This window comes from Thermobia domestica, chromosome 3, assembly GCF_964235325.1.
Source record: "Thermobia domestica chromosome 3, izTheDome1.hap1.1, whole genome shotgun sequence".
Taxonomy (NCBI): Eukaryota; Metazoa; Arthropoda; class Insecta; order Zygentoma; family Lepismatidae; genus Thermobia; species Thermobia domestica.
In genome coordinates, this window is record NC_137456.1 from 324,397,726 (window position 1) to 324,418,071 (window position 20,346).

The 20,346-nt window shown below is 33.8% G+C and overlaps 2 protein-coding genes across 2 annotated transcripts in view; both read left to right on the plus strand.

Annotated features, from left to right (window-relative positions):
- The window catches only part of LOC145681184 (glycoprotein 3-alpha-L-fucosyltransferase A-like), a 129,605-nt gene that overhangs the window by 21,883 nt on the left and 87,376 nt on the right, over positions 1-20,346 (plus strand). Inside the window, exon 2 of the mRNA XM_081752666.1 lies at positions 11,013-11,064. The gene's annotated coding sequence lies outside the window, so the exon portion shown is untranslated. The remainder of the gene's footprint in view (positions 1-11,012; positions 11,065-20,346) is intronic.
- LOC145682299 (E3 ubiquitin-protein ligase SIAH1B-like) lies at positions 2,399-20,215 on the plus strand. Its single transcript, XM_081753876.1, has 2 exons — positions 2,399-2,413; positions 19,298-20,215. Exons 1-2 carry the CDS (start codon positions 2,399-2,401, stop codon positions 20,213-20,215), a joined length of 933 nt encoding a protein of 310 aa, XP_081610002.1.

Genomic DNA, 20,346 nt, shown 5'->3' on the forward strand with positions numbered 1-20,346 from the left:
TTTCTACAGTTACTTAGTGAATCACATATACATATATTACAGATGTCGTATCTCTTTCTCTTCTCTCTACATCATGTCTGGAGATGAATGTTTTGACAATAGGTTACAAACACGATTTTAAAAATAATACGATCTGCGATATCAGTGATACATATTGTGGTGTTTAACTTAACATATAAAACAATAAATAGAAAAACTGAGAATACGAATCTTTTCGTGCACTGATGCCTCAATAACAGTGCACTGATGCTTCAAATCTGTGTCTTTTCTCCCTTCACCTATGTTAATTCCCCAGTCAAAATAAAAACTCTTCAAAATTAATCACAATTTCTTATGCAACCATCCCTTCCTTGCAGTACTGCGCGATCACATACCCGTCACAGCGATGTAAAGGCACTTTTGGCGACGAGGATACATATATTTCTTTGTTTACTCGAGTTAACCAATTTTTTTCTCGCCTAGTAAACAGCAATCTCTATGACTCTTTTAATATAATGAATGTATTGGATGTGTGTTACTGAGCTTATGTGTGAGTATCGCAAGTGTAAGTGTTGCAAACTTTTTTTTCAATTTCTCCAAATATTAAATTTTCCCTCCTTTTTAAATTACTTTCACACTGTTTCACTCCCCTTGTACTTGAGATATCTCTTTGAGTTTTTAATATAACACACCTGAATGTATGGGATATGGGTTACTGAGCTTATGTTTGCGTACCGTGACTGTCAGTGTTGCAAACTTCTCTAAATTTCTTCAAAAAACCCGTTTTTCCCAGTTTTTTCAATATTTTTCTACTTCTTCTTCTACACATTGAGCGCGATGGGTAATAAATGCTTACCGTTGGAATGTGTGTTTCATTCCCTTTTACCCCTTTCCAACGAGGTATTATTTGTTATTCTGGGATAGTTAGGAAAGGAGGAGAGAAGCTTCAAACCTACAGTTCTGCGATTTCCTTAAAATTTTAACCAAAATCTACTATAACTGACATTATTTCAAAATCTGAGGGTGCAGGACCAAAATTAAGATCAGATTCGTTTTCAGCAGCTCGAAAACTATAAAAAACACCTGCTTTCATGCAGAAAAATTTTTTGAAGTTGAATTTTGTCGAACAGTGTAATTAAGAGCTATTATTTTACTAAAAGAAATTGTTAAATAAATTTATTTGTGTACTGTGTATGTAACAAAATGAAGTGTTAACTAACACATTATTGCCTTATCCAAACGAAAATACACATACTCTTAACGCACATACTTCTTGTAAATGTTTCACTAATAACCTGACAATATGGCATAACTCATTATTTTAAAAATAAATCCCTAGCGAATAATGTACTCTTGAGGGAGCTTTTTCCTGGATCATGTTCTCAAAACGAATCAGACAATTTTATTCATGTATCAGAGAAAAATATTATATTAATAACCCTATAAATATACGTAAATCGTTTGCCATGAAAATATTCACAAGGGGTAGTTTGCTCTTGGCAATTTTTAAGGATAATTTCCTCAAATACAACTCATGCAATTTGTTCATAGTTTACAAACAAATACCTCATTAATAATCCTAATAAATGACATAAACAATACGTCGAAAAATTCGAGACGGAGTCAAATAAGGTTACCGAAAACGTCTAATAATTTTGTTAGAGTTTCATAAAGAAATGTCTAGGTAATACCAGCACCATAACTTGATTCAGTTTAAGAAATTAACCGCTTTCCGGATTAACCCGAGTTATTTCGTTTTACTAAGTAGGTCAGTTCTGGTCGAATTTTCGTCCCAAATGTGACTATGTTGTACACAAAATATCTCGCAATAAATCACAAAAGAACGCTGACGAAACCAAGTGCGAATTTACTCGTCCTGATCCAAATTGAAGCAAATGCGGAAATCTTAATAACACGGGTTCTCCGCTAGGACCTGGTTACTTCGGATAAAGTGGACCGAGAAGTGGTTAAAACGAGAAAGTTTAGTGCGATAGCCCCTGTCTTTTACTTTTTAAGTATTTCCTTGCTTTTCAACGCATTTGCTCACTGGTCGTTTTACGAGCCGATGACTGTAGGTTTCATTAAAATGTTCTTTTAACTCAACACACTGGATAAAGTTCCTGAATTCTAACCATCAATTTTGTAAATTAACATTCATTGTGTTATCACATCCTTACGTTATGACATTTTTTTAAAAGTAATAGGCTGCATTTTCACAGGTTTTAAGGTCAATATGAGTAACAATTTATTCTTGTGAGACAAGACAATAAGTTATGCATTGAATGTTTTATTTGCAGAAATTTAACATTTTTTTTCTACACTGAACATTCGATCTTCTGTTGTTCTTCGCAAGCTGGCGTTACTTACGTCATGCTCTTTCGCATATCCTACTTCGGAAATTCGGAAAATACAATAAAGAATGAAGGAGAAGCAGGTATTTTTTAAAAAACGTGGCCCTATTCACCCACAATTATATATATATATATATATATATATATATATATATATATATATATATATATATATATATATATATATATATATATATATATATATATATATGTGTGTGTGTGTGTGTGTGTATAATAATAATAATAATAATAATAATAATAGTTACGATTTACTCCGTCATTACTATTGGGCCCAAAGTCATGATGCAAACGCCATTTTCTTCCGTAGCCCTTTCAAACAGTACCACTCAAATGTCCGTATCATACACCTAAACCGGAAAAATCACCCTCTCGGAATAGTTAAGCCCCTCCTTCTCGGGTGGTCCGGTTTAACGTAGGGATCCCCCCCAAAATTGAAATATTCAAAGGTGCACACAATCCGTATGCAAAGTTTCAATCTGATATCTTGAGAACTAAAGGCGTGAAAATTTTTTGAAAGGTGCCTTAAGAAAAAAGTCACGCGCCTCCGCCTCCACTTGGTTTCTCGAAGTTGACCATTTCCAAAATGCATTTAAGGTGATCTTTGGTCCATCCTTGACTTGACTAATAATAAAACTGCTTAAAGACCTGTTATAGAACCTAAATAAGCGGTCAAAGACAACAGGTTCTATACTCTTGCCCTATATTATACATTAGTTGGTAGCACTAGCACAGATTGAAATAGGAAAGGGAAGATAGGGAAGATCTTTCGAACATTCTATATGATCTCTGATGTCAGCAAACTTGAGTTCTTGAAAATGAATAGTTCTTGCATTATTTGAAATAAATCGACCTAAACCCCATTTTTCACATCGGAACAGACGTAAGTGTGTTTTACGATTGTTAAAGTCAACACACTTTTCTTTAACTAAATTGAAATCAGTTAGAGGTTGAGATTCAAAGGGCGTCATTTAGAGGGATCAGGGAGGAACAGCTGTCCCCCCTGGATTTTAGATTTACAAAGATTTTATCAATAGAATAGTAGTATATTAGTGAAAGATAGCTAGTGATGGTAACGAAGATCGTACTTAAGATTTCGTGAACAAAGTTATTGATGTGTATGCAGCAAAGAAACCAAGGCGTATATGCTTGACTTAGAATCAGAAGTGTGAAAAAGAATGAGAACTTTTTAATAAATATTTTTATGTTGTTTGTTTTACGATATTTAAAATGTTTGAGTTATTTTAAATCTTCTTTTAGCAAACTTCTATATTAATAACAAACAGTAACTACTGTAAATAGGAAAAACAAAAATAACTACTATAAAAAGCAATTAAAGTTCAGTCTAAGCATATTTTTTGCCAGTCTTTATAATTATTTAATTTTTAGATAAAATTGAACGATTGCTTTTACATTATGATCTTACATTAAATATTTATCCGCAATTAATCTGAATAATAGATAAGATGTGCATATGATTGAAATTGTTAAATATGCTGCTTTCTTGCAAAAATACGGAAAACTTCCCTCCTCCCGAATAGTTCACATTCTCCCTGGGTGAAAATGCCTGAATTCAACACTGTGTACATTAATTATACTGTACATGCACACACACACACACACACACACACAACACACACACACACACACACACACACACACACACACACACACACACATCACTGCTACTAACAACATAAATTACACATATGCATGCTATATCAGACATCAACTAAGAAAGCTGCGCATACTAATATATATCACCATACATATTAATTACTAAGTATAATCTGAACAAATCACTAACATTACCTCATTCTAAATCGGTTCGGGAACTGAGAAGGGAGGAAAGGGGGTCAGAGGCTGGTAGACCTTATATCAACTAGCTCATGTTTTCAATTTTAATAATAGGCCTATGATCAATGCTCCGGAAGGAATAAATGGAAACTATTAAGGAAAATATTTCTTTTTACGGGGAAAGAATCTTTATGAAATTATTCAACCCGTTTCCGTCGGAAGCTATTGTCAATTTAGAAATAAATAAAGAGTCCCTGTTAACGTTTACACTGACATAATGGTAAATAACTTAACTACAAAGGAATCTACACACAGCCATGTTAAAAAAATCACATATACTACGTACACAGAACTATACTCGGACAGGCTACCGCATCCTAATTAGCTTTAGAAGGGACAAAAGGGATATTCTAAATGTTTTAGATCACTGAACCTTAATTTGGAGAATTCATAACACTTAAAAATTAATGTATTATGAATCACTTCACTCCTGTCCTGGGATGTGGGTAGTGTCCAACATGGCGATCGTGGCTAGAAATTCCATATTCATATTTTAGTCTTTCTGCTTGTTTTAAAATGATTTCAATAATTTGAGAGTCCCAGCAACTTCCTGAGTTGATTCTTTAACTATTATACACATCGTTATCTGGATTCTACTGTTTTTCCCGTCGAATATCCAAATTTTTCAGGAGAAGGATTAATATAGTCCGTCACTGAAAGTGGCACATCAAGAATAAGATGAAGGCGCGCCATAATACTAAGGCGCAAGATATAGTTTCCAATCAGAGCAAATAATTTTAGCGGCGGAAAATAAAAAGCGAATAAAAAATGAAAAAAAACCTGGATGAAACCAAATTTTGGAACGATATTGGCATCTCAAAGGGACGCAGGTGACCGAAATTATTCTAACAAATATCAGATTAGTGGACAATTTCAGAAAATTCTGTCCAATTACTGACCTATGTTTTTGTATCGCATTAAGATGTATAATTCCAGTAATCATCGATTTGAGGTGCTCATATACAGAAATTTACAAACAAATAATATATTAATAAAGAAATTATTCCCCAAAACTATAATTTTTCCTAGGTTATTCTGAAGTTCCTACTTTAAATTTGGTTTAAATAACACAAAATAAATTTAATGCATAAACCGAAATTATATGTTAAAAATTTTCAATACACGGTATGTTCGGAAAGTATTGATCCCGAAAAAAAAAATACCCAAACTGTAATGACACATTACAGTTTCAAATAACGATAAATAGTATATATATACTATTTATCGTTATTTGAAACTGTAATGTGTCAGAAATTTTCCCGAAAAAAAAATACCCACTTAAAATATCTGATGGGTATAAAAATATATATACTATTTATCGTTATTTGAAACTGTAATGTGTCATTACAGTTTGGGTAATTTTTTTTTCGGGATCAATACTTTCCGAACATACCGTGTATTGAAAATTTTTAACATATAATTTCGGTTTATGCATTAATATATATATATCTTTGAGTATTTTGTGAACACATAACATGGGATTGTGTTATTTAATCTCCATACAAACATGTTTTAAATAGAACCATTTACGAGATTAAAGTTACCTCTTGTAGAAAACCGTAACATATCATTTATGAACCCTTGCTTTATTCTAAGTAAACGGAAATTGTAATTTAATAAAGAATAATAAACAAAAACATAATCAAATATAAATATGGATTACTGTTCCTGATAATATTTCAATAAGATATATGTCCATTCTCTAGGTTAAAATATGCATGATTATTGCATCTCATCTCAAGATGAAGAACTTTCAGCAAAGAGAATTTATCACCGTGTAAGAACAAATTAAATATAAAAGTATCGGTGGGGATTTGAACTGAAGAGTTGCCATCAGCACAGCAGCGCCTATAACACCTCGACTATTCTTCCGCTGCTAGTGAAGTCACCTAACTTCCTAGTTGTCTTTATAAAATGAAGGCCGGCGACTGAGAGAGACGGATAGACAGAGAATGAAAAAAGAACAAAAATAAACACAGACGTCTTTCGCTTCCCGAATGAAGGTTTAAGTAACCAGGTCTCGGTTAGAACAAACCTTTGGAAACTAAGAACCGAGCAGTAGTCGGTTAAATCATATTTTGCTCTTGTAAGCTATTTTTGTGATACTAGTTACCGAGAAAATTGGTGAAAAAAAAGTTTCCTACAACTTACTCGCTTAAGCCAAGAGAAATGAGGCGATTAGCTTTTACTTTGTCCCAATTCTCGGTTAAAATTAATTTGTCATCCACTCAGTCAAATTAGCGAAGTAAATTTCTCCAAGTATAAGTTAGAATGCTATGGTATTTTTTTTCATAGATTGTGTTACATTCAATCATTATAACTATTATTATATTGGGAAAGTATTTGTAGTCATACATTATACATTATACGTATTTAGCACGGTGTAATTCTGTTCAGAAAAACCTAGAAAACCCTTTCAGAGACTAAGTCCAAAAATGTGAGCCTAGATGCATCCCAATTCCTGCAGATGTGAACAGAAGGAATTGTATTTTCCCTCCGTCCTTATATAGATACTAACTGCAAAACATAATTGTGCTGACAGCAGCTGAGCGTGATGAGGCACTGAGTCTTCGTAAAGAACTTATTAAACTTGAAGGTCGAGGGTTCGAAACTCTGTCTCAGATCTATTCATTTACCTTTTTAAATATGATGAAATAATTAAAAGTGTAAGATTTGTTACAAATGTAGATTTCAAATTTAATGATTTGTTGCTGAAATATTTGTTTATTGTTATATTGCAGTTTTTTGTTTTTTTTTTTTTTACCTTTATTTCCAAAACAAATACTTACAAGACTTCCTGGTTTAAAATCTATAGAATAATCAGTGACACTTGGATGAGTGTGAAATTAGACTGAAATAAACACAAAGAACCATGTTTAGAAGTTTATACGCCAAACTAATTGTATATTTGATAAAATACATTATTACTACAAACACATTTGATAATAAATTATTAATACATTACTAACAAATTTAAAATTATAAGCCTATCTATACACATATAAGAACGAAAATGACTATATTTGTTACTTCATATCTCTTGAACCACCTGACCGATCTCGATCAAGTTTTATTATAAGTGACTTTCGGACCTGAGATGGTTTTATTTATTCTCTCTCATGGCACAACTTAGGGGAGGAAGAGGTTTGGCGGGCAAAGTGTATAAAATGTTTGAAAATAACCGACATTAGTGTCGAATACATAGTTTTTTGGGTCACTGAAATGAACAGTGACACTCCCAATGCCGTCGTAATGAAAATTGATACCCGTAACTTGGGGGAGGGGGAGATAGATATAAATCAAAGTGATTACGTTTGCAACTTAATAACTCTCGAACCTTGCGCAACCTACTCTTTTATTTTTAAATAAAAACAAACTTCATATTATTTATTTTAGAAAATGAATCGAAAATGTTACACGCCCTACATATAGGACGCTACTCACAAAAATGTCAGTGAAATAATTAACAAGAAAAATCACAGTGACCCCGACGTGATTTGAACACACGACTGTCTGATTCGGACTCAGATCAGCTACCGTAAAACAACTTTTTTTAAATATATATAGAGAACTTTATTGACATTGAAATACAGAGAAAGTTACAAGGATATTTACAATTCACAGCCTCACTGAAAGCGAGAAACAGTATTCAAGAAAAGCTCACTTGTTCATTTCATTTTTGTTTGTTGGTTACGTCATAAGAAAGTGTGGGGGTTATTCCAGATAAGTAGTATGGCAAAATACTTTCGTTTGCATGCAGGAGAGAGCTTCATAGCCTGATATGTTAAATGCATTTCATACATTTCAAGACACAATGGTCGTGCTGTTACAAGAAGAAACATGATAGTTTGTACAGTAAACCAAATCACAGCATTATGTTTATAGTTAGGAAAGTAATGAAAATCTGGAAATAATATTACATTATGTACACTAAAAACATTGGGTGAAATACAACATATTCTACTAAGTATAATGCTAAAACTCTTCCAAATAAATGGTATATCTAAACAGTTATGGAATCTATGTTCAAGAGTGTCTATCTGATTACAATAATAGCATCATTTGTAGATGTGATTCCAAATTAAAGATCCTATCAGACGTTTCATGTACATTGTTAAGATTAAAATATCATATTTCTTTCTGTTTGTGAGTTAGAAATTAGTGGTGGCACAGAAACCGGTTTTTCGGTTTCCCGTTTTTAGAAAAACAGAAACAGGTTTTTCAAAATTTTCAAAAAACCTGTTTTTCACCGAAACCAGTTTTCTCCAAAAACCGGTTTCGGTTTTCTCCAAAAAACGGTTTCGGTTTCTTCAAAAACCGGTTTCGGTTTTCTTCAATGCCGGTTCGGTTTTCATCGAAACCGGTTTTTTACTGAAACCGATTTGGGTTTTCTTCAAAGCCGGTTCAGTTACCTCCTGCCTACTTTTGACCCTTCTTGAATTCAGGGTATATCTGAAAACTCTATTGAGAGCATATCTGAGAATTACACCCTGTAGGGAATACCCTGTACACCTATTGACAACTGATGAAATATGCACTTTTGGATTGTGTACGAGTTGCTTCCTTTAAGCTGATAAGAAGCACCATAAAGTTTCTGGAATTGGAAATAGGACCTATTAAAATTAGGTTTTTTTCGCGATTTTGGACAGCCCTATCTCTGAAACTATGCACTTTTCGCCATAGAGAGAGACGTAGAAATTATTGTTAACTAATGCTGAGGGTGTTACTTGGTTTGAGGATATAGTTTTCATATAACCATAAAGGGGCCGCGGTCGATTAGTGGTAGATCGTTCACCTCTGGTGCTTGATGTCCCGGGTTCGATCCCAGTCCCCGCCAAGTGAACTTTGTGGTTGATAAACACCATGTACATGGGTTTCGTCGGGGTTCTCCCTTTTCCTTCCACTTTCTTCATTCCACCATTTCATTTCTTTCTCATCATCACCGGCTGCTTTATCCTTACCAGCATAGGCGTTGAACGTAAAACTCAAAGATTTCATTTCATTTTTAATATAACCATAATTATTCACCATTGTAATTATAATTTTGTAGAGTCGATTCACTCCAATTAGATCGTAAATATATTGTGGTTTGGGGTTCCATTTAAATTCTAACGGAAATCATATGTATTAAAACAAGTTAGCATGATACTACTAGATCAACCAAATTGATAGAATTCAGTGATAGCAAAGAGCAGACCGTACCAGCTAAAAATGGTGAGAATTTTTAAATAGACTATTCGATAGTACAACAATTTTCACAGTTAGATGTTACGTCTCTCTAGTATGGCGTTGGAAATGAAATAATTAGCCTTATATAAAGGTAACTAAGAAAATTGTGTCGCTTTATGTGGAGGTCTGTTTTTAATTAGCCCTCATACCGTGAGTTGAATGTAAATGAAGATAACACGAAGGTCAATTGTTGGTGTGGGTATATCCAACATATTACCTGGTTGTGGCAGTTCAGTTACACCTTGAACTTGCGTAAAGACAGAGTGAACATGGGACCTCCACAGAGTGTCATAAAGACATGTATGTTGCACGAGTTTAAACTGTGGTCAAACGCTGCTGCAGCGGTGCGGAAAATATGCCACGCCTTTGGTGAGGGTGTCGTGACTACGCGGACAGTGTAGTGGTGGTTTAACAAGTCTGAGAACGATGACAAAACACGCGAAGATGCATCACGTGCCGGAAGACCAACATGTGTACAAAATGAAGATCTTCAGGCAGCAATTGAGACGAACAGTGGCCAGACATGTGAGGAATGGGGACTAGAATTCAGTATGAGCGAAGAAATCATTTGGCAGCACCTTCATCAAGTTAGGAAGTACTACAATTTGGGTCAATGGGTCCCACATGATTTGACTCCGGGCCAGAAGGCAACGGGAGCATACACCTGTGTTTCTTTGATGTCTGGTCTGAGGAAGGAGCCATTTCTGGACAGGGTGTTGACATGTGATGAGAAGTGGTTAATGTACGAAGCTTCACAGCGCCGTCATCATTGGTTAGCATCCCACGGACCGGTTCCAAAACAAGCCGAAACCAACACTGCACCAGAAGAGGTCCTCCTGTGTGTTTGGTGGGCTGCTCGCGGCATCGTGCATCGGGAACTGCTACCAGCTGGTCAGAGCATCAATGTGACTGTGTACTGTCAGAAGTTGAACCGTGTTCAAGAAAAACTCAAAATTCTGGAGGCAGTACTTTTCAATCGCAAAAGGGTCCTCTTGTTACAGGAGAACGCTAAGCCCCATGTGCCTAGGGTGACCGGGACACCATTCTACGCCTTGGATGGGAATACCATTGCATCCGCCATACTCCTCGGACATTTCATCGTCCGATTATCACCTGTTTCATTCCTTAAACAATCACCTTAAAATACACCAGCTGAGATCCCTAATAGAGGCGCAAAATGCACTTGATACGTTCTTCACGGCCCACCAAGTTCTACCACGATGGAATCCATGACTTTCCAGAACATTGGCAGAAGGTCTTCGATGCTGATGAGGACTATTTTTGATCTTCCATGTACGTCTTACGTGATATATCGATGTTCCAAGGTGGTGGGTGAAAAAGCGACAGAACTTTCTTGTTTACTTTTATACCTTCATTAAAATTGAGTATGATCGTTTCATTATTAAAGCTATATCAGTTTATTCATTATTTTTATAATATGTATCTAAAGGTGGATTGATATGAAATGTTGTGTCTGCCAAAAGTATTGCGTAATAGTAACCCAACTGGATCGATTTCATTATTTTTAACTCTGTCGATGATGAGCCTTAGTGATTTGTTTCTTTTCGTTGCTTACAGGTTAACGTAAAAATCGAAGGACATAATCATGGACGACTGTTCTTCTTTAGAGGTACTTTTTATTTTTATTTTAATTAATTTAAGTTTTTTAGTTTTCAAAAATCGAAAACTTTTCATTGTTTGGGATGTTCTTTCCTCAGCGGGATATTTTCATTTTAATTTGTTTTGACTACTTTCAATTTCTTACACAATTAAGGCAAGGAAAGGTAGAAAGAAACATACGTACAGTGCAAGGCATAGTTGAATGTATCATGTTTTAGCAATTTGGTAAAAACTTATTGACAAAATGAGTATATCCATCTATTCCATACACTGTAAACATCCGCTAGCTCTGAAATAAACTAATAAAGATTCAATATTAAATAAAACATAGGATTCAGTTATCCTATCAGAAAATTAAAATAAGATATTTCAATATCTTGGAGTACAATTAATACCAGGAAGAGTTATAGAAATATTTAATCTAAAACAACATGAGGTCAGAAGGTACACACATAAGAATGAATCTCTTACCATTACAGTAAACTTATCAAGCTGTGATTTTAACGCAACTACTGTCATCACGGCTCTGTAACTATTGTTATGATTTACCTCAAATAGTTCTTTCTTTGTTGTATTTTGAACTTCTGGAATAGTTAATAAATTGATTTCTCTCAGAACTCTTTTCCTATCCTCATCTACATTTTCTATCGTGCTCCGTTGACAATTAGTTTGTCTATCCTACGCCGGATACCTCTAGTTAAAAATCACTTGTTTTATCTCTCGAAACTAGATACCCAAGCCATTTATCTGACCAAGAAATTAAGAAGGACAGTATACAATTCTCCCTTACTTTGTAATAAAACAAGATGAATTAAAACGTTTCTTAAGTACCATAAGAAGGGGCTCGTCGTCTTTATTTTCGACTTCGCTATTAGTTTCTATCACGCATCTCTTTCCCAGTTATGGCCGCAGGATGGTTCAAAATTTACTGCCAACAACTGCCAAGCAGGTCAACTTGTTCCATCCCAAAATTAAATAGTGATCCTATGTATACTTACCAAATTCTAAGAATGTAAGATCACAGTACAAATGTTATATGGAAAAGGAATGTACACCTTCATTAAACCATATCATTAAATAATGCTCATTGCAGAACACAAAATAGATCACTAACAGACCACGTGACAGTACTAATATTTGACAATTTTGTATACAAAAGGAATATCTAAGCAGGGGCACGTAAAGTTACAATGGTATATATTTGAGTCCTAGAGAACATGTAAGACATTTTATATTTTGACAGCTTCCAAATTTAAAAGATGGCCTATTTACCGCTTCCAAAAAGTTAGAGGAGGACAACAACGTACTCCTTGTCTTATAAAAGAAGAATGGACACGTATACACACGCTTAGAACCTTACAGGGAAATAAGGATTTATCATAGATGATTAAAAATGTCAAACGAGTCAAATTTGGAATTTTTATCAAATTATTTCATGAAAATAAATTTCATGAAGATAAACCACCGAAGCGAACAGTGATGTATATTTGAGTCCTAGAGAACATTTTCCAATTATTATTTTTTAAAACAATTCCCAAATTTAAAGGCAAATGAAAATGCACATCTCGATAAATTTAAACTGGTTCACCTCTATTTGATAAAAGAAGATTACCTAAACTTACGTAAACAACACATCTTTTGGTGTGAAATTTCAATTAGCATGAGGCGAGATTATGAATGTAGTGTTCTAAGATCCACTATGACGATATAGAAGACTACATTGCTTTCTTTTCCTGAATACGACATATGTACCCTAATACACCTCCCTGAAATTTTAAGCCATTCATTGGACCCGCCCTCAAATATTGGAAATTAAAAAATCGCTAAATGGTGTCTACGATTAAGGTATATATACTTCTATAAATTTGGATGGTCTATATTGTTTCCTTCTATGGGTAAAAAAAATGTGTCAAATAATTCAAATTTTGGATGTTTGTGATCTAATTTACCTTCGAAGATTATTGTAACATATGATCATATGGATGAATACATTGTCTCATTTTGTTTTATGGGTGTGAGTACCTTGAGACATTTTCTTAAATTTTGGGAAACATAATAGACTCACTCTTAAATTTTCGAATTGTCAAAAAATAAAAATTGTTAATTGTATTCTAGGACTTGGGTACATACTTTTGTAAATTTCAGTGGTCCACGTTGGTTCCTTGCATGGACAAAAAAAGTCGAAATTCAAAATTGTGTGTTTGTTTTTACCTAATCTGAGACTTTATTGTATCATATGGAGGAGTACATGAACTTCTTTCATAAGACAGAGGTCTCTTGGTGCGTCCCATCTTAAAATTTGACAGGGTTGCAATGACACTCTAAAATTTGAAAATTGTACAAAAATAAAAATTAAAAATGTTTCTTTGACGCGTGTATATACCTTTTAAATTTTTGTGGTTCAACTTCTGCATCGTTGATACATTTTGGTAATATGACGTCACATCACATATTTTATCTTCAAAGAAACATACATATACAATAGAAATTGAAACCTGATAGTTAATGATTAAAACCTATTGATATATGAAGACAAAAATTTACACCTTTAATCTTAGTGTTTATGGTCTAAGGTCATTAGGGAAAAGATTGCTATGATGAAATCTAATTGGTTCATTTCTATTCACACTTTGAACCTTATGATTTGTAGTCACGACTCATAGTCTGAGATGATGTTGAAAATAGTTTTTTTTTTTTTTTTGGTTAATCGAACACTTTATAAACCGGATAAAGTGTGACTGTTAACTGTGAAACTTTTTCCATCACAGTATCGCTGGTCAACAACATTCGTTTTGCTAAAGTGATATAGAAACTCACATCGCAACAATACATAGAGAGAATGAATAATAATTATTTTTCTACTTTTGTCTGGATATCATCAAAAGATGACATAATATGTGTGGTTAATTATAGTAGCTCCCGTACCGTATTTATATGTAATAAAAGCCAGCAATGATAGTAGGATTATTTAATGATGATATCCGCAACTCGTATTTGCATCTTTATCACACTTCCTTTTAAAGAAAGGAAAACATATAGCCTCTCTCCAATAAAATCTGAGACTTCACAACATCTCATGACCATGAGTAAGTTATTTTTTTTAATCGATGGTCAGACTTCAAAGAAATCACTGAGAAATCCCTTACGTCAGTACAATTTCAAGGGAAGAAAATTATACGTAGAATGAAGTAAGCGTCCCAATGCTATTGATAACTATAAAAGAATCTGCAGAACCCATTTCGAGATCAGGCAGCCAGTGGTCCATAAAGGAAGATGTGATCAGAAGACCCGTAAAAAATTAGTTTAGTTAAACATTAATCTGAAATTCTTCAATACTATTTATAGGACTACAAACACCTATTCTGAGTACTACCTACCACCGCGCTCCTATAACTCAGCATATTTAATTAAGTAAAACTTCATGATACCCGGACCTCAAGATCCGTTCATTCGAGTACCATGTTTCTTTCAATAAGCAATTGGTGATTTTGTTAAAGATTGGCGATCTGTTACTTTTAAAATCTTTTTTGTCTCGTAATTCTCGTTCACGGTACTTTCTTTTATGTCTTTAAAGGCAAATCTCATTTGTCAATTTCACATACATTTGCCTCTTAAATTCCTACATGCATCGTCATATTAATTTAAATTACGTTAACTACTTTAATTTTTATCTCTCAAGTCTTTAAGAATCTACTATATCTACTAAAAATTTAAGGAAAAGTTCATATCAGAAATTGTCCGAGTCTGTATGAAGGTAAATAACATTTTGGCGGTAAGTTTTGTACGATTTAATCGCTGTAAATACTTACCACATGTTGTGAGGCGTACCGGGTTTGCTCTTAGTTTTTCTGTGATTAAGCCACACTTACCACGTGACAGATGCGCCTTCTTTCTATCGTCTAGCCGTTTCTTCTTCTCCAGATCTGTACGCCCACCCTCTCCCCGTAACACGTGATGGCTCAGAGTACTGGGTTCCTCGCTTTTTTCCGAACTGCGTCAAAACTTATCACATTGCGGATGAGTCTTTTTTCCCTGTTTTTATTGGCTTTTCATCTCACTGTGGTTGGGGATTTAAATCGAAAGTTTTTGTAGTTGCAGAAAAAAAAATCATTTGATAATTTTTGTTGAACGATAATGTTTAAATATTTTGCTTTATCAATTTTGAATATATCATATCACCACAATCCCCTACACTATATCAAAACCGGAAGTGATTGAAAGTTACTATATAATATCACCACAATCCCCTACACTATATCAAAACCGGAAGTGATTGAAAGTTACTAGTGCTTTCGGTTTCAATTCTGATTACCATTTAGCAAATCCGGTGAAACATATGAAAAAGTGGGTTTTTGGAGTTGACTCAGTACCCTACGAATAAGTTCCATCTCCTCAGAGAAAGAGGGGCAACGGATAACGACAAGTATTTTCGCAATTGATTTAGTGTCTCAAAATTACACATCATCGGCACCTGCAACACTGTACTTAAACCAAAGTAGGTTCAAAATTTACTAGTACTAGCTTTTCGAAACCCCATAGAGCAAACGCGGTAAAATATATCGAGATGCGGGTTTCAATTTGGCACAGTAGAATAGTTAATTTGTCATTTTGTCCTCCAGGTATATATATGATGATTTAAATAAAATAAAGTAGAAAATAATCACTAATGGTACTTTTAAAAGTTGCATTACTTAAATTATACTAAAGACGGAATTAATATTTAGGTGAAATTAGTTAAGTTCATGCTACAATCTTAATACAAAAAGCATGAAAGTTAAGTTCATGCTACAATCTTAATACAAAGAGTTTTCAACTTAAACATTTAACATTTACAGCAATTACCAAGAATTAAATTCAACAAAAAGTTTAAGCTAATGTAACAGTCATTTGAGAACCAAGAAGAATACATAGTCAAACTGCCTAATGAACACAGTTAAGTTACTCGCCATTTGATATTTTTATCTATAGATCAAAATTGTAGACTAGCAAATAAATTTAAAATTACAATGATCAACATACAAAATATAAACTCACCTAATATATTTGTGCTGGTATCCACATTTGACAACTTTAATTCAGTACGCTCGCGCAATTAACAAATTTAGTCGTAGTTTTAGCATCATTTTCCACTTTAATTAGTACTATTATCGATTCTGACCAGCAGAATTGTATTTCATAACTGTACCTCATGTATAAAACTTGAAGCGAAAACAATCGAATAGTTTAGTTGCAAAAGAACCGCTAAAGGAATGAACTTATTTCAACTCTACTAACCTCTATTGATATGGACTTCTTGGCAAATAATTACAAATCATTACATGACATGGTTCAAAACGCATTTTTAAAATATTTTTCTGCCACATTCCATTATAAACATTTTTCATTGTGTGTATGTATTAAACAACTTTCTGAAGCATATTACAGACAAAATTCATGTGCGGGTGGGGAAGGAATAACTTGGACATCGGATTCCGTTTGGTTTCCATCCGGTGCTTAAAAAATTGTCCGGAAATTCCGGGAGAACAACTAGCTTATCATAAAAGAAAATATACTTAATTTGTTTTGCTATGCTTTACGAATAAAATTGTAATATACCAAATATTAAAACCCCGAAATTATTGTAAACATTTAAATCTTTGCGAAAAGTATGTAAACAATTCAAGGCTGATTTGAGTACAATATCAAGTTTCTGAATTGAATGAATTAAGTCAGGGTTATGTCCAAAATCTAATCCGCTTTATAGAAATAAGCGCAAAACTTATTTTATTCTATCAGACATACTTGTGGAACTTCAGGACAAGGAAATATCAAAGGCATGCGGATTGTGTTCAGCAATTTTATACAGAAACAACCATCTGCGTTCACTCAACACACTTCAAGTCTGTCTACACTTCAGCTCTAGACTTGTCGTTTGTCTACAAGTTACGTAAGTCAAGAAGAGAGGGAACTTTCGCGATTTAGTTCAACCACAACAAGTCTGTCTACACTTCAGCTCTAGATTTGTCATTTGTCTACAAGTTATGTAAGTCAAGAAGAGAGGGAACTTTCGCGATTTAGTTCAACCACAACAAGTCTGTCTACACTTCAGCTCTAGACTTGTCATTTGTCTACAAGTTACGTAAGTCAAGAAGAGAGGGAACTTTCGTGATTTAGTTCAACCACAACAAGTCTGTCTACACTTCAGCTCTAGACTTGTCATTTGTCTACAAGTTACGTAAGTCAAGAAGAGAGGGAACTTTCGCGATTTAGTTCAACCACAACAAGTCTGTCTACACTTCAGCTCTAGACTTGTCATTTGTCTACAAGTTACGTAAGTCAAGAAGAGAGGGAACTTTCGCGATTTAGTTCAACCACAACAAGTCTGTCTACACTTCAAGTCTGTCTACATTTCAGCTCTAGACTTGTCATTTGTCTACAAGTTACGTAAGTCAAGAAGAGAGGGAACTTTCGCGATTTAGTTCAACCACAACAAGTCTGTCTACACTTCAGCTCTAGACTTGTCATTTGTCTACAAATTACGTAAGTCAAGAAGAGAGGGAACTTTCGCGATTTAGTTCAACCACAACAAGTCTGTCTACACTTCAAGTCTGTCTACATTTCAGCTCTAGACTTGTCATTTGTCTACAAGTTACGTAAGTCAAGAAGAGAGGGAACTTTCGCGATTTAATTCAACCACAACAAGTCTGTCTACACTTTAGCTCTAGACTTGTCATTTGTCTACAAATTATATAAGTCAAGAAGAGAGGGAACTTTCGCGATTTAATTCAACTACAACAAGGAACACAGTGTAAATATCTTTTTATAATAACCTTTAATAATAGTTTCAAATGCTTTTATATACGTTATGAAATTCAAACCTCTTTATAACTCAATTAGTCTTATGTTCCTTTCAATTCATGCTTGCCTCTATCTTTCGCAATATTCTGTAAGAAATCAGCCTAAGATTTAGATAGACTGAGAACCTACAACCAAGAGTTCGATTCATAGTTTACACTTCGGTATTTTTTTAGTATTCTTCACAGAATAACAACATCAGAAAATCTTCACGATTTTTAAACTGTTATAATCGTTTGTTCGTATTTGAAACTTTCTTTCATACCGCATAAGCACATTGTAAAACGGTCACGCTATAGAAGGGTTATTTAAACAATTTAATGATAAATTGAAGTTTTAATTGACCTATTTACTAATGTAATGGGATTAAATGTATAACTATCTTCAAATTTCCTTCCGTAAAATAACCATTTCTGACTTTTTTTTACTAGCAAAGGACCTTTAGAAAAGTGTGAATATTTAGAACAAAAGAGAAACATCTACTTCAGAAAAAAAAACATCAGACTACTTTTTCTTTGCAGTTAGACTGTTAACGCCTAGAGTAGGAACTTAAAATTGGTTTCACTTTGTATTCAGATTATTTTCGTGTATCTGTGCCTATGAGCCACAAACGTTACATGAATAAATTGCACTGTATAATTTATGTGACAGTGTTAAACCCTGTGCCATCTTCTCTTCTTAACCCACTGATTATTGGGGAAAATTATTTTTTATATGCCTTGAAATGAACTGGAATTTGAGTGGTTTAATTTTATTGATTTCCTCCTTAAATCTTTTTTTTATTGATTTCCTCCTTAAATCTTTTTTATTGATTTCCTCCTTAAATCTTTTTATTGATTTCCTCCTTAAATCTTTTTATTGATTTCCTCCTTAAATCTCTTTTTATTGATTTCCTCCTTAAATCTTTTTATTGATTTCCTCCTTAAATCTTTTATTGATTTCCTCCTTAAATCTTTTTTATTGATTTCCTCCTTAAATCTTTTTATTGATTTCCTCCTTAAATCTTTTTATTGATTTCCTCCTTAAATCTTTTTATGTGTCTATTCTTTGAATATTCAAATTCTGGTATCTATAATTTTAACATTTTGTACTCAAATTGGTTTTTAATAATATAAACTTTATATATAACGTAAAATCAATTTGAAAAGATCAAGGGAAATTTAGGAAGAAGAACTCAGGAAAATTATAGAATTATAGTGACAAATTATTTAAAAGAAAACAAAAAAATCTCGTATAAATCTAAAAGAAAAAAGTAGTTAGTGTAAGTTAGTGTAGATACTCAATGTCGTTAGTGCATTATAGAGCTAAAATATTCAAATCGCTACTTGCAAATTATTTTCAAGCTACTAATGGCCGAATATTTTTTCAGTTTAAATGTATTTCTCTTCTTTCCTTTCCTTTCTTTGAAGGAAGAAGAAACAGGTTCAGAGGAGGAAGAATCAGAGGAAAAAGAAGAGGAATCAATGACTATGGATAAATTATTAGAAATACTATGGAAGGAGCTGGAATGTCCAGTTTGTCTTGATACACCATCGCTTCCCATGATGCAATGTGTGAATGGCCACCATACTTGCAGCAAATGTAAACCTAATCTATCTGCGTGTCCAGTGTGCCGAGGGGAACTCACAAATACAAGAACACACATTGGTGAATCTCTTGTAAACAAAATGCCATTCCCATGTCAGTATAAGGATAAAGGATGTCTATCTACAATGATCAGTTCAAAGAAGGCGGAACATGAGAAGAACTGTAATTTCAGACCATACGCATGCCCTGTAACAAATTGTAATTCTATGTTATTCTCTGGTGAGATAGTTGAACATATCAGAATAGATCACAGTGACGTTGAGGTCAGAACATATTCTAATAAAGTTGAATTTGGTTATAATTTATCTAGACCTCTAAGACCACAGCTACACATATTTGAATTACATGCTCTACAAGCTACGTTTGTGTTAACTTCTCAACGACGTAGCGATGGAAATATGTGTTTTATAGTTCAAACTGCGAAACCGAAAGCGGAGGCGAAGAAATTTTCCTTTACAGCTAGGCTTTGCAATACTCCTAGTCGGGAAATATCTTATCGAGCGCCAGTTGTATCTCTTCATGTTGATACCAATACAATAATTGCAAAGTCAGAATGCCTAGTGCTCGAAAAATCCTTGGAAGATAATTACTCTTTTACTTTCCATTTAGTTATTACAACTACACAAACACCACAAGAACATTCTTGCAGGACTACCCCTGCTTCAGAATCATCAAATATTTCACCCAAAACTATAAAAAGCATTATCACATATCCGGATACGGTTCTACTTACGAATTGAACTAAGAAATGTATAAGCAATGCTATGTTTGCTGTGAATTATAATAGAGCAAAGCATACTATAAAGTATATTTACATTGAACATATAACGTTTTGAAAAGCTACGTGAAAACATATGACACGCTACCTACA